Here is a 16,608-nt window from a genome sequence, read left to right on the forward strand (position 1 = left end):
CTTAGCTTGTAACAAATTTTTTTTTAATGTGGCCCGAAAGTTTTGCTCAGAAGCCCACTGCCAATGGTATGAAATGTTGGGGCTGCCGAGTGCCATGCCTGCGTAGTCTCGATTTGACCTTATGCCTCCATCATTCATTCCCAGACACTCTGCGTCCCTATATTTCACTCTTTCATGTTCTTTTCATCCCTGCTTCCTTTCTTTGTCACTGTTTTTCCTTCTTTCTCTTCCTCTTTCTTTCCCTCTTTTTGCTTTTTCTCTCTTGCTCTGGGTGAAAGTCTGATGAGGAAAAACAAGTACCGGTCCCCAAGAATGAGTGCCGATGAGCCCCAACTGCAACCATTGGCTCTAATTAAGCACTGCTACCTCCCTCTCCTGTCACTGTCCGTTCTGTGTCTACAAATTCATACAAAACATTAGACCCAAACTGGGAGACGTTGGACTTTAAACTCGAGAGCACCTGATTTTTTCCTTTTCCGTGCTGCTTGACAAGTTCAACAGAGCTATATATCTGTAAGTAGGGCATCTACATTATTTTAAGATGAGTATCATGGTTTAATAAAATAAGACTAAACACAGGCACGTTAGTTTTCAACTATTAACATGGAACATTTAATGAGGTGGGCTAATTAAAACATCTTTGGTGAAGGATTTATTATGTTTTTTTTGGTTTGGGCTAGAGTCCGCTTTATCTGTCAAACCAGCCTCATGTTTTCCAAAAATATCACTATAGTCCCTCTAGGACGCACCTCGTAATCAGATTAATTTAGCATGTAATACCTCTTTAAGAGAAGGGCTTGTAGTGGGCGTAAATTATCATTGTTCCTTGCCCCACCCGTACATGTCTGGTGGTCGAGCCCAGACATTGATGTTTTATGGAAGCATATGTGGAGCCCCATGTGGTGACTTTACAGATATCCTGTGGCGGTGTGTTCTTTGAAGCATTTAATGGACAAGAAATGTTCTCCCATTCTACAGACACCCCAGATCCCTTCCAATTCCCCCTCATCCTTGCCTTTCTGCTTTGGAGCATTTCTGACACCTTTCTTTCCAATTACCATACGTATTGTCTAATAAAAAGTAGAGTGGATTCCTTATAAGCAGTGCTTTATTTGTAAAAAATAAATAAGTTCCGGGGCTCTCGTCAGGAGGCCACTGCAGCTTGCCCCATACATTACCCCTGTCAGCGCTGTCATTCATAATAACAACACAACTACTAACCATCACACTCCTACAAGTGTGACAATTCGGACTATTCCAGGCCCCCAAAGCTATAGGAACGTCTTGGGCGTCAGGTAATAGTCAGTTTTTATGTATATTGATTTAATAATTGACTGCTGTTTGGTCATCTCGAAATTAGCCAGACAATGTCACCTTGTGGCAGACTGTCACAAGCAACTGTGTTGACAATTACGTGCCAGTGCTGAGCTCCAGAAACCACCGGCTCAAATTAAGCACTTCTTTTAAAAGATATTTTTTCTTGTACAAGCTCTTGAAAATGCAACCTACACAAAAGAGAGCTGTATAAAAATTAAAAATCAGCAAACAGTAACACTCAAATGCTCAAGGCAAGGATCTTAGCACTGTTTTCCCAGCATTAGGGAGGGATAAAAAAGGCTACAATATTAAGGCTTAATATTTTGTTACACATGAAATAAGTCACCCTGTTTAAAATATGATGCCAGTCCCGAACCTCTGGTGGGACACATCATGTCTAAATAGTGCAGCTGAATCTTTCACTAAGTACTTTGGGCGCAAAAATGACGCATTGCTGGAGTGTGTCACAAAAGTGACGCAACTCCAGCAATGTGTCATTACACATGGGCAAGTCCCATGTTAAATGTGCCTTCATCAATCAGTCTTACGCCTGCCAATGGCAGGCGTAATATATTGGCGCATTTGCATCCTAGAAGTGGCGCAGGGAAATCTCATAGATTTCCCTGCCTCACTTCTACCACCTTTTCTTGCGTCGGAACGCCCCCCCCTGAATACATTATACCTGGCGCAGGTATAATGTGGTGCAGGGGTTTACAAAGTGACACATCTACCAAGATGCGTCACTTTGTTAATATGACGCAACATGGCGCATTTTTTACACAGCTGGTGCGTCACAAAAAGTGACGCACCAGCAGCGTAAAAGTGACGCAAGGCCTCATAAATAAGGCCTTTTCTTCTTTATCCTGTGCGCCTTGATGTCTAGTCTCTGTAAATAATATTCCATGTCTTTCCAGGCATCATCAAAACCGCTCTGCCCAACATGGACCGCGAGAACAAGAAGAAGTACCAGGTGGTCATCCAGGGCAAAGACATGGGCGGACAGATGGGTGGACTATCCGGGACCACCGTCGTGAATATCACGCTGACAGACGTCAACGACAACCCGCCAAGATTCCCTCAGAGTAAGAGTCTGACGCAGATCTGCTTTAATGCCCACAGACAGATGTCTAGGCCGCAGGCTGATGTATGTTTACACTGACAGATATGGACCCAATGACAGGCTTCCCTGGGGCAGGCGGGAGGGGTCACTGAGCACAGATTTAGGTCCCCAGTGAATGAGAAATTCCCCCTTGTTTGGTCTCCTTCCGCCGTGCATTGCTAACCCAGCACACAGCAGTAAACGCTAAAGTTAGCTGCAAATTAAGGCACTAGGCCCTTCGCTTGTTTCTCTCGTATATGACGCTGCCTGCAGAGTGCTTGAGAACCTACCACACAGCTAAGTCAAGATAGGGGTGAAATACATAATGAACACGAGTCCCAAGGCTCCACGGGCTGAAATGTGGAGTAATTACAGCAGTAACAGTATTGATCGTTGCCTTTGGAACTTTCTTCGCTGCGTCTCCATTCCGCTGAAAGTCACTTTGTGAAAATGAGATGCTGTATTGCCTCTCGCTGCGCCCGCTCTGACATTTGCAAAGTCCTTCTGATATGTTTTCACGTTGAGGTTACATTTTAACCCTTACTCTGCTGCCTTTTCAAAATGGATGCTCCTTAGGTACCTATCAGTTCAAGACTGTGGAGACCACACCAGTGGGGTACCCCATTGGTACCATAAAAGCCACTGACGCGGACGTGGGCGAGAATGCGGAGATCGAATACACCATCACCGAAGGCGATGACGGCGGCTCGTTCGAGGTCGTCACTGATAAGGAGACGCAGGAAGGAATTGTTATGGTCAAAAAGGTGAGTGCCCCTTTTTGCTGTTGCCTTTGATAAATCAGCCAAGCATAGAAGGAACAGGGTCCCTCGTTTGTCAGTATAATTATTGAATACCGTTTGGCCACTGGGGTAGCAAGGGTGCTATGTACACTAATACAAGCAAAGAAAATGGCCGCCTAACTCCAAGGTTCCATAATAAAAGACGGCAGTGACCCCAGTGCCACCCCTGTACTCGTGATAGCAGCGCCCCCTGTGATTGTGTTCAGTATATTGGCACCATGACCTGTACTAGTAGTACCCCAAAGACCTCACCTCCGTATTTGCTTCTCTTTCCCATTTCTTTGTCTTTGCTATGTGGTGACTGTATTAGACAGAAAGGGCCGATTCCAGAGTAAACTAGGGCAAACGGGCAGATGTCTCCATCATTTCTACGTGACAGACGGTGTAATGTACCTGGTTCAGTAACATTTTTAATGCAGCTCCTCTGGGAATGCCACCGACATCTAAGAGATTATCCATCAATCATCTCTTCCTCCTTTATTCCCTCGAACCCTTCCTCCTTTCTTCCCATGCTCCTTTGTCTCTGCCTCTCACTCCCCACTTAAATATTTTCGTTCCTCATTTTTCCTTACCGTCTTTTCCTCTCTACTTCTCTCCCTCTCTGCCAGTACATATTGTTGTGATGCAAAATGGCTGGAGGTGTGGCGGTTACATGATGTGGTTTGAATTTCCAGACTCTGCACGTTATTAAGGGCAGTTGCTGCCTTACTCCACTCAGTGCTTACTTGGTAAACAAAAGAAAAAATATAGAATTCCCTGGGGCAAAGTTTTTATTAGGAACCCACCAAAAGCACTGCTGAATTCTAGGGTTGTGGAACACCAGGGCTGCCTCGTCTTGATTTCACCTTATTACATTTTCTTCCACCACCCTAAACTTCCTGTCTCTCATGGATGCCATTTAAGGGTTGCCAGAGGTCGCTATTGCAACCCCTGGCATGCCCCTTGTGACCCTTGGCACTGCCTTTGCGACTCCTAGCGTCAGCAGTTGCAAAATCAATGGCAAGAACATACACATCTTATCCTTATGTGGTTGAGGATTCACTTACCTCTTTTTTTGTAATTTTTAAAATTATACTAATAGTGAATACTATTACATTAATCGCTATTAGAAAAAAAGAGGGTGTGCATATGTGTGAATGCATGTGTAGGCGTGTGTGTGTGTGTGTGTGTGTGTGTGTGTGTGAATGCGTGTGTATGTATAAGCATATGTATGTCTGAGTGAAAGTGAAGCTCAAGGAGCATGTGAAGTCCCTTCCCCTACCTACCTGGCGTTTTGGTGAATTATGTCCATGTTGACTCTGTCGGACACTCTTGTGGATTTTTGTTTATCCATGCTTCTTCCACTTTGTCACCGTTTTCATATCTTTCTCTGACGCATTTATTTTCTCCCTGTAAGCACTGGTTTCACTATCTTAATGTGCTGCAAATTCCCTTTGGTCTCACAGGCTCTGGACTTTGAGAAGAAAAGGCTGTACACCCTGAAGGTGGAGGCTGCCAACACCCACGTTGACCCACGCTTCCTCTACTTGGGCTCCTTCAAAGACCAAGCCACAGTCAGAGTGATGGTAGAGGACGTGGACGAGCCCCCTGTGTTTAGTCGGCCAGCTTACGTGTTTGAAGTGAAAGAAGATGCCACGCTGCAGAGCGTCATAGGTGCAGTGAGCGCCCAGGACCCCGATGCAATGAGAAGTTCAATCAAGTAAGCCACAAAATGTATTGCAGTTTTATTCACATCAACATCTGCACATGTTTTTATTTTTAAGATAAGAAATTCTTCATTGATCTATGTAGGGACAATTACGTCCAGCTATGTGAGTGCCTGTACAATTCAGATTGTTATGAACTAGATAGATAGATAGATAGATAGATAGATAGATAGATAGATAGATAGATAGATAGATAGATAGATAGATAGATAGATAGATAGATAGACAGACAGACAGACAGACAGACAGACAGACAGACAGATAGATAGATAGATAGATAGATAGATAGATAGATAGATAGATAGATAGATAGATAGATAGATAGATAGATAGATAGATAGATAGATAGACAGACAGACAGACAGACAGACAGACAGATAGATAGATAGATAGATAGATAGATAGATAGATAGATAGATAGATAGATAGATAGATTGATTGATATGTAGATAAATATACTGCATCAATGTCCTTTCACTGAATGTGTAAAAGAATTCCAGCCACTCCACACATTTTTGTCACTAAAAAACAGATTAAAGATAAGTTGCAGTTAGGAAGACTTTATTTATGTTTGCTAAATAAACCGACAGATATTAGACATTCTAAAGTTATAGTTATATTTTGAATTTATCATTAATACACCACTTTCAAATTCATATGTCTTACTTATATCCAGAGCTTAATTTGAGTCTTTGATTTCCAGTGCTCAGCACCAGTACTTAATTGTCAACTCCGGCACATATGGCAGTCTGCCACATGGTGGAGCTGTTTGTCATATTTAGAATAGATCACAATACCAGTTGATTATTAATTAAAAATATAATTAAAAATAGGCCCAAGCCAATATTATAGCTTTGGAGACCTGGAATAGTCTGAATTGTCATACATGTTGGAGTGTGAGGTTTAGTAGTTATTTTGGTACTGTCATTGGCAGCAATGGCAGAGACAATGGATGGTGCAAGCAACAGTGGCCATCTGACGAGGGACCTGGCCCGTATTTGTTTTTAGAAATTAAGCACTGCTTATAACTCGCATTTGTACTTATGCACTACTTTAAAATTCATATGAATCAGGCATTTCCGTACACAGTCTTCTCACCTCGCTCGCCTCAATACATTAACTATAGCTCGCCCCTTCTACATGCACTACCTATACCCTTGCATATTACAGAAGTTGGAGCATGTGAAATCATTGCATTATTAACAACACTTATGACATCTGAAATTATGTAATACAGCAGAACATATTGTATGGCACAGTGGCAAGTTATAGTTAATGTAGAAAAAAAGAGTCTGTCTGTTTGGCTTTCCCCAAAATCAGGGGTGAATATAGCCAATTGCACCATAGAATATGATGGAAACTTCAACGTCAGCATAGAGTGAACAAAAGTATAATAATATCAACAAATCACATTTCAGTATTCTAAAATGTCACATAATGCTACCATCTTAGCACTAACATTAATATTAATATGCCTCTTCTGACCTAATGTCATCCGGAGGTGCCAGAATAAACTAGCTACATAAACAACAGGAAATAATTGTGAATGAATGCAAAGACTGTGCTATCAGGAAGAGCCTTGGAAAGTAGCAAAACAGGCTCCTCCCAGTGAATTCTTCAGGAACAATTTGTCATACAAAATAAAAAGTGCGCACCTTGCTGTGTGTCGAAACAAATGATAAAATATAAACACACATTGAACATACTAATGGTACTAATATGGTAGCCATTTTATAAAGATGGACTCGAGGCCTACTTTAATCTTATCCAGGAAATACATGAAAACACATTAACACACATCACAACGATTTTGTTTCAATTGCAATAGCTTCACGTTAATACGCATGTGTGAATTTGAAAATGGAGTCATTAATATTAATGCACATACATGGTTGACATGTGGAATAACGCCCACAGGCACAAGCAAGTCTATATACCAGATTTCACATTATAACAGTATAAACCATCTTGGAAGAGGAGAGAGGGGCTCATGCAATTGTGGATTTTGCCTTCAGTCACCACCTGGTCCAGATTGATGCGTAGGCATGATCATAACAATAAAGGAGGAAGGAGGCACATGTCAAAGATAATTGTACCACTCAATGGCCCAGGAGCATAAATTCGCGATCTCCTTGGCGTAGGGCTTTACCAGGGCACAAATTAATGTAAATTCCTCTCCCCACTAGACATGGCCAGATGGGCTGAGCCCACACATTCCTTTCATCCCAGATAAGGAGTAGAAAGACTACATATTACAATGATTAAAATACACACAACTGCACATAGAAAGGATATTTCAATTGACAGCCCGGTTCTGCAGCCCCGTACTATTACAGCTAGTGTTAAGGCATACTTTTTTCCCTTTACTGCATATGGAGTCAACCACAACTACAATTCCCACAACACACACGTTTTTTAAATGAGTCTTGCACTGGAAAATACTATCACAGATTAATGGAGCCATATGGTGATCCTACAAATTCAAAAACGTTCTACTCTTGTCTGAGGCCTGTCACACAGAATGGCAGATGACTCTGAGAATGAGGGTGAATGGAGTGTGTATGAGGTGCCAGGCCACAGTCACAAATGTGTCTCCTGTTACCAACAAATGTGAAGAGTCTGTGCTGCAGTCACACTGCCTAGGGGACTATATGTATCCCCTCTCAACATAGCAACAGAGTAGACAACTTCCTGGGGGGATACGGATGTCACTTTCTGAATCGTGTCTGTGATTGGTCTAGTACGCGCACTGAGTGCTGTGGGTGTACGGATATGGGTTTGACCTGAATGAGAAACAACAGCAGTAACTTTATATTCCCAGCACACCAAGATGTGAGTTCCCCAGAGTGGCTGAGGACTGGTTGATGCTTAATGACTTCAAGAAGCTGAACAGAGGCACCAGGCTCCCCCTGATTCATTGGTTGGATGCGCCCTTTCTAGAGTTTGTCTCCTACGCCTGTGATTTGGCGTTGAGGGCCTAACTCCTGTATTGAAGACAAGGCTCGGGGAGAGATGTTTGGACCACCACATACAGTAACCAGTCCTTCTCGTTGACGGTATCACCCATTGAAGTCTCTTACCTGGGCCGTATGTAGGTGCCAGCCCAAATGGAAACATAGGTTAGTCTGGCACCCATATGCCTAGGCCCCGAAGATACAGGCAGCCAGATTTGAGTGGGAGAGTGAATCTTGCAGTCTGCCCACAAGTCCCTCCTCAAAAGACCTAAACAGCCTATAGAATTCCCCATATGATGACCTAAGTTCCTAAATCTTCAGTGTTTTTTTAATGGTTCCCTCACACCACCGGATTTTTTTAGTTATTGAGCTAGTATTCATGTAAGATTCCAAAAAGGAATGGGCAAATGGGTGACCTCAATGAATGAATGCCTAAAAAATGATCCATATATATGTGCCAAAGACCAAAAGACCTGTGTTTTCCTAATGTGTGTAATCTTCCAGGGATTGATCCCTTCAGGTATAAGGTGGATGATGTCAGTGCCAGGATACACTTTAGGGGGGTAGGACACTCCACAAATACACTCCACATAATGTCTGTTGAGTTCCAGAATAAACTTTCTGACATCAGATATTTCCCATAATAGTTGTTGAGTAGAAAAGTGTGTTTGTACTCTACCAGACTCAAAGTGGAGGCACTTGAGAATTGCAGCATGAGGCTTCGGGGTAAAGGTGGGTAGCACTGCAAACCTCCACATACCAGGTGTTAATGGGGAAACCCTCTTCTATTTGCTGTCATTGTGGTGCACGCGCTTTCTCAGGGGGAACTGGGGGAAGGTAGATATAAAGTTCTGTTGTGTCTGCAGAACAGGGAGTAGCACCCACGAAGATGAGGTATTGTACCAGTAACATCCCTTACTATATGCTGGCACTGGTTCTCCTATTTCTGAGGAAGCTCTACTCCTCTTGGGCCTAATACGCAGTCAAGGCTTGTAATTTCCTTGGTCCCCTCATTTCATTTCATTTTCCCACCCGCACAGGAAGTGGTGACTATTGCCCTGCTACTGAGGTTACCTATGCCTATTGCTGGCACTCCTCTCCCTCTACAAACTGACCAGCAGTTTCAAAATTGCTGCAGCGCGTTCCTTGGGGTTATTTGGTGCGCCGTTCGGCAGAGTGATTTGGCGTGCCGTTCGGCGGAGTGATTTGGCGCCGTTCGGCGGAGTGATTTGGCGCGAGCTGCTCCCGTCAACTGCATGCCCTGTTGGAATCCTGTGCTCTGGCCAGACTCTGAAGAAATGACTAGTGGCAAGGTTCCCTAGAGAGAAAAATTATTCATTTGGAGAGGTGCATTAACGGAATGCAATTACCCACCCCCTCATTCTAAAAGCTTGTGCAGTCTAGGGGTGGGAGACATAAGGAATCACTGTGCACGCTGTTACTCTGTTGTAATTCGGCCACAGCATAGGACTCGAGGGCACATTGCTAAGTCCTAATAAAAAGGAATCTTTTGCAGGCCATTGGGTGACTCACTTTCGGCCTTCCTTGTCTCATGAGATAGGGGGCGCATTAGAGGAGAAGCATCAGTCATACTCGGGTATAGGCAGACTAAGCAGAAGAGAAAACACAGTTCTGCACCTAGCGCTTGAAGGGGTTGCACTTTCACATTTCAGGCCTGGGTAAACAAGGGCCCGATTCACAGAACTAACTTAAGACAAAATCCTAAACTTACTACTTTTGGTATTCACAAAAGGCATTTAGTAGTAGTAAAGTTAGGATTTTGTCTTAAGTCTGTACCAAGTTTGTCTTAAGTTTGTTTTAAGTGTGTCTTAAGTCTGTCTTAAGTTTTCTTAAGTCTGTCTTAAGTCTGGCTTAAGTATGTCCTAAGTCTGTCCTAAGTTTGTCTTAAGTCTGTCTGAAGTCTGTCTTAAGTCTGTCATACTACTTTTGGTATTCACAGAAAACATTTAATAGTAGTAAAGTTAGGATTTTGTATTAAGTTTGACTTAAGACAGACTTAAGACAATCTTAAGACAAACTTAAGGACAGACTTAAGACAGACTTAAGACAAAATCCTAACTTTACTAGTACTAAATGCCTTCTGTGAATACCAAAAGTAGTAAGTTTAGGATTTTATCTTAAGTTAGTTCTGTGAATCGGGCCCCAAGAGTCTAAGGGGCAGATTTATGAGAGCTTTGCGTCATGCTTGCTCCACACAACGTGGTACATGTGTGACGTAAACCTCTTAGTTATTTTTTTGAAGCCAATCAAATCTACTTTGGGTGGCTTCAAAAACTGCGCTGCATTACTCTGCACAAGGGAGGCGTGCACAAAGACTATCCTGCATGCAACGCAGGCACCACTGCATCATGGTGCAAGGTTGCCTGCGTTGACGTTAGGCGGCCCATTGTGCGCCAGCGCAGGGAGAAATGACAGGAATGCGCCGTATGACTTAAATACAGAGCATCCTTGCCCTTTTCCTGTGATGCAGAGCAGGGCACTTACTGAAAGGTGCAGATTACTCAAACATGTGAGCTACCTTTGTGACTCAGGCCCTAAATCCACAGAAGCAGAAGCTATGACTGCTTTCAGGGTGGGTAGGTTTCCAGAAGATCCAACATTACGCAGACCTGGTTGACTACAAAGTAATGCAGCTCAGTGAGCTAAATGCCTGTTGTTGAGATTTGTTTGCAACGTGTAACTGAAGTGTTTCTTAGGTTGGTAAAATAAGTACCATTGACTAGTTACTACTCCTCAAGGCTCCATATCCGTGACAGTAAGTGCTAAGTGTTGTATGCATACTTGTTAGGGGTTAACAGGCCAGACATCTGAGCTCACTAGGAGTAGGTGCCTAACCCCTATGGTCCACCCCATCAACCTGCCTCAGTGGGATGTTATCTTATTTTCTTTAGCAGTGACCTATATCAAAGATTCAGAATGATTTGGATTAGATATGACTATTGGGTGTTTCCAATATATAGTGCACGGTGACTACCAACAATTTCCCATCTTCCCTCTCCTTACCCCAAACTTGAGACCGCAGAATCTGCCACAGTGGTGGATTCTCTCTGGCTCACTATAAAATCATGAACAATGGCTAAGCGGTGACTGGATCCCCCAGCAACAGCACATGGCTGCCACCTACTGGCAGGCAAAGGCACAAGCAGCACTCTCACTGACACTCAGACACACATTGATTCCACCGCCAATGAGATGAATGTCTACCTTAAAACATCCTCCGCTCTAAATTCCAGTACATATGAAAAATATGAAATTGCATAAGGTGTTACAGGCAATATCTCATGCAGGGAAGATGGGTTGGCAGAGTGTAATTTCCAGCTATTTGCCTCTTTCCTGTGGCTGGAATTCATAGCTGTTCTGACATGTCCTTTACATTTTTGTTCCTTTCTATTTTTGTTCCTTTTAGTTTTGTTCCTTTAAGAAAAAAAAACTCACCTATAAATAAACTCCTTGCTCATGGCCTGGCCAAAACTCATTCACTGGGGCCGGATTCAGATCATGCCATCAGAAAGCAACCAATTAAGGGTGACATCTATCTGACTGATAGCCATCTCGTTGTTTTCTTGCCAGTGTACTTCCATCATTCCTTTAATTTCAAGCACACTGAAATGCCTTGCTACGGCAGCACAGCTCACTCTGTCATTCGTTACCTGCCCTATTGCTTACATACTCAGTAACACACCTACACTTTCACTTACCTATGCACTCACTAGCCTACTCACTCTATTATTCACTTAAACGTTTTTTTTTTTACTTTTGTGAGCTCGGAGAAAGAATTCGGGTTTAACCATATGGCGCTGTGGTTCATCTAGACGTGTAGACTCGAAATGGCGCGGCATAAAGTGCACATATGAATAGCTGAGGGCTTGATGTACAACTAGGTACCGTTTATGTGAGATACATGACAAACATTTGAGGCTCCATCATTATTTTTACTCTTGCCACACTAGCAACTGGTTAATATTAACCACACGTGGTTGACGACCCAGGGGGTAGAAAGACAAAGCAAATGCATTAAATATAAATGACATTAAATAATATTGTGTTTGTGTTTGTCGTTAGGTTACTCTCCCTTAACACTCCTGGTGATAGTAGAGTCTTGGACTTTACTGTGGCTTGCGGCCACTTATATGTGCTCGTATCTCCTTTTAAAAACATATTTACTTCTCAGGGAGGAAACAAAAGGGCATATTTACAAGCTCCTTGTGCCTCCAGAACGTCACTTTTTTAGACGCTCTGGATGGCGCAGTGTGTTGGCCCATATTTTACCACGCGTGGCTTTTCATGACCTTGTAAATATGGCATTACTCTGTGTGAAAAGAGCATTCGATGGGTGTTGCTGTGGGTGTTCATATGCAACACCCATTGATTCTGATTCACTCCCAGATCTAGAAGTTTTCGTAACCTGGAAATGCGTCAGATTGTGACACCTCCCCAGGGGTAGTGTTAGAGAGACACAACAAGGAGAAATACTTGTATTTCTCCTCCTTCTTTCCTCTTTCTTTGTGTGCTGCATTTTGCAGCGCACATTGAAGGAGGAAAAGGCAATGCATTATTGTTTTTGTGGAGGAAGGTGTCCCTTCTTGTACAAAAATAATCATCCTTGCAACATAGCACCCTTGCATCATAGGGCAAGGGGGCCTGCGTTGGTGCTAGGCATCCTATTGTGCCCAGGGATGTGTCCTATTGTAATACAACACATCCCTGCACCTTCCTAAAGATGGCTTGCAGTACCACATCATTATCTTGCAAATATGCCCCAAAATGTCTCAAGGCACGACTGGCAAGGGAGCAGGACAGAGGCTCTCAAAGATGCTGAGTTCTCCTGATGCACCGTTGCAAGGAGAGGGAAGGTGAGCAGGGTAACAAGGCTTTGTCTGTTGTCAAAATATCAAAGACAGAAATATCGCCCTGCACCAATATCGACTCCACAATATCAATTTTCACTATATCGTCAGGGTAAAAATATATAGGGAAGTATATATTTACTATTCTAACTACATGTATACTTACAATGACGATATAATGCAAGACGATATTGTGGATTTAATAGTTGTGCAATCAATACAAAACACATTATATTGTGACTTCCCGCCCTGGTTTTTTACATTTTGTGCAATGTTTTTTGTTTCGGATTATTGCATTGCTCTACTCGGCATTATGTTTTTTGTCAACCAAATACAATGTTTTAATTATTTTCATTTTACTTTTACAAACTGTACAAGCATATACAAAAACTTAACTCAAAAGTACAATGTTGGAGAGACACACAATTATGCCACAATTATTCATAGACTCTATGGGGGAGGTCAAGTGAAATTCTATATTGTCAAACTAAATCTGGCTGCTGTTTCGTCAGAATAACCCAGTGAATGTACATATTTGGACTTTTTTGTAAGAAATGTGGGTGCATGTGATAGGCGAAAAATTATGTTTTCCACTCCATCATTTATTTGTGTGTGTGTGTGTATTAGAAGCAAAGCAGACATACCCACTGTATGTCTCTACACAGAACAAAAACAAACGAGAGTGAAGCTTTGATTGGCTTATAGCTATCATAAGTTCGTCTGGCTGTTCTCGACATATCAGTATCATTTCAAAGCTTGCAGTGGATGCTTCAGATGAAAGGAGCATTGTAGGAAATTGCCAGCAATTTACACCTCTCGGTTTGGCAGCCGCTTGCTCTCAGAAAATGATGCCCCGCGTCTATCACCCTGAATATGTTCAAAAACTGACATGAGCTAGCTATTAAGTCCCATACAGAAGACATAACTACAGAACCAACAAATTCAAAAGCATTCAGAAAAAAAGAGCCAAATTATGCTCTCACTTGGATCCCAATGATAGGGTACGTCACATCCGTGCAAGAGTGCTACGCCGATGTTCTGCAAGCAGCCCTCAAACTAGATCCTCTTCTCCAAGCCAAAGGGGATCATTAGTGTAATACAGGCACGTGCATTATGAATCTATAATTGCAGACATAAATGGTGTAAAGAGGTGAGTTAATGAAATGTATGTGGTGGTCCAATGAGTACTGGTCTCTGTAATCTACAATAATACAGAGGTGGCATTAAAGGGAAACTGTACTAATATTTATATCATTAAAAAAAAAAAAATATATATATATATATATATATATATATATATATATATATATATATATATATATATATATATATATATATATATATATATATATATATATATCTTGGTTAAACTGCCTGCAGCTGCATGGTATCAATTTGCACCAAGCTACCAATCAGGTGTTATGAATTCAGAGATAACTGATAAAACCCCAATATATAATGATTAACAGTATAACAGATTAAAAATAAAAATACAGACAGAGGGCTGTGAGTTCAGAGGGTAATACGAGTAAAGAGAGCACTTTGTCATAAAAACAGTGGAATACGAGTAATAGTGACCTGTAACAGAAGTCCTGTTTTTTATGACAGTATTGCTTTGACATAATAATATTGAATGTAAAAAGAACAGTTTATGGACTGAATGCTGATCAATGTCAAGCATTCACCCCAGTTCAGAGAGCTGGGCCTATATCCATCATATATTTGCTCTTCATACTATTCCAGTTTAGACCCTGCCATATGCAAATCAGCCTCGAAGCTGTTCCCCATGGGAACAGTCTAGCCCGACCTGTCTGGCCAGGTCCTCCCTGGATCGGAAACAATCATCCTAGCACTAGTTTCGGGACATCACCCCAGCTAGCTTGATTCCAGTGGCATGGAGAGCACGGGTCCCACATATGGGCATACCCATCCTACTCGGGGTGACAAATACAAATTGAACAGTTAATGGACATAATGCTGATCAATGTCAAACATTCACCCCAGTATAGGGATCTGGGCCTAAATCCATCATGTTTTTTTGCTCCCTATGCCATTCTAGTTTATACCCAGCCATATGCAAATCAGTCTTGACCCTGTTCCAAATGGGAACAGTCCAGCCCAAACTGCCAGGCCAGGTCCTCTCTGGACCAGAAACAAGTATCCTAGGACGGGTTTCGGGACATCACCCCTCATCTGCCAGGCTAGCTTGATTCCAGTGGCATGGAGAGCACAGGATCCACATTGGACATGCCATCTCACTTGGAGTAACAAATAAAAAAGAACAGTTGATGAACTGAATGCTGATCAATGCCAAACATTCACCCCAGTGCATAGACCTGGGCCTAAATCCATTGTGTTTATTTGCTCCCCAGGCCATTCCAGTTTAGACCCAGCCATATGCAAATCAGTCTTGACCCTGTTGCCCATAGGAACCGTCCAGCCCGAACTGCCTGGGTGGGTCCAAACTGGGGTGGCGTGGTGAGCAAAAGAACAATGGATTCTTTGTGACTGACGCTGACTGTTTGCATTGTTCCACATTCTGTCCATCAATTGTTTGATATCTTGACATTCGCACAGCAATGTCTTCTGAGAATGTATCTCAGCCCAGCTTCGATGTATTTACCTCCTTCAATGAGAAAATAAAGTAAATTGACACCAAGCTCCAAACTGTTTTAGAACTCTTACCATTCACCGTCTCACCACATCCGGATATCCCTCCACCAAACCAAAAAACAATGCCTCCTTGTCCACCTTTAAGACTTTTGACAAATTGATCATCTCAATTGTACTATCCTCTCTGAAATACTCTAATCACTACAACAACCCCTTACCCTCAAAACTTCTCAACGAGGTCACACGTTCTCTGCTCCCTCTATGTACCAAGATTATTAATGCTTCTCTAACACAAGGCTTTATACCATATTGTCTAGATAGTGGCCAAGTGGCCCCTGTATTAAAAAAAACAATTCTGACCACTCAGAACCCAACAATCGCCTCCCTATTCCCAACATCCACACTCTGGCAAAACTCCTAGAAAAATGCATACATCATCAGCTATGTAATCACAAAGATCAATTCCAACTTCTCGACCAATACCAATCTGGGTTCCAGCCAGGCCACAGTACAGAAATTGCCCTGGTCCATATTTTAAATGACACCCTAAGACTTCCCAACCAGAATTAATTCTGCCTATTAATCCTGCTTGATCTGTCAGCTTAGTTTGATACCTTTAGACATGAGTAACTTGGAACCTCCTAGAATGCAGAATGGGTCTATCCAGTACTGTATTACAATAGTTCTCCTCATTCTTACACAACAGAACTCACTTTCTCTATCTTGTCATCTGTCCACTTCCCCACCTTCGCCCCGCCCCACTGTTGTTACATGTGCCAGCCAAGACTGGGAATATCTGGTGTATATTCCTATTGTAAGAATTCACCTGCTAACAGGATGAAGGGATTTACTTTCACAGGAACATGTGGAAGTGCCTTGGCAATGACGTGGCTTTTTTGGCTGTTTGTTGAGACCATGTATTAATGGACACTACAATTACCACATTATCACCAATCAATCTTTCCTCTGCAAAATCCAAAGAAAACAGTGTCATTGAGGACCTCAATATTACTATCGTTTGAAACAACCTCATACATTCTTTTCAGTCAAGCTTCCATCCCCAGGGTAGTCCATTACTCACAACTGCTCATCGGCAGATGGAACTCCTCCCTGCTCTTCCTACTGAAAGAACTAAGAGGAGTCCCTAACTCCCCTCTCCTCAGACATGGACTCCAAAGCAATGATCCTTTTGTCATTAATTCACATTTAATAAAGGGAAAAACAGAATTTGAGCTTGTATGTTTTGTAAAA

The 16,608-nt window shown here is 42.3% G+C and overlaps 1 protein-coding gene across 2 annotated transcripts in view; it reads left to right on the top strand.

Annotated features, from left to right (window-relative positions):
• Positions 1 to 16,608, top strand: part of LOC147722595 (cadherin-6-like) — a 222,121-nt gene that overhangs the window by 173,141 nt on the left and 32,372 nt on the right. For both annotated transcript variants that reach the window (XM_086965121.1, XM_086965119.1), the window contains exons 5-7: positions 2,232 to 2,399; positions 2,993 to 3,180; positions 4,662 to 4,915. In XM_086965121.1, the coding sequence (XP_086821247.1) occupies positions 2,232 to 2,399; positions 2,993 to 3,180; positions 4,662 to 4,915 (610 nt within the window). The remainder of the gene's footprint in view (positions 1 to 2,231; positions 2,400 to 2,992; positions 3,181 to 4,661; positions 4,916 to 16,608) is intronic.

The sequence above is a fragment of the Lissotriton vulgaris genome, chromosome 4_1, assembly GCF_964263255.1.
Source record: "Lissotriton vulgaris chromosome 4_1, aLisVul1.2, whole genome shotgun sequence".
Lineage (NCBI taxonomy): Eukaryota > Metazoa > Chordata > Amphibia > Caudata > Salamandridae > Lissotriton > Lissotriton vulgaris.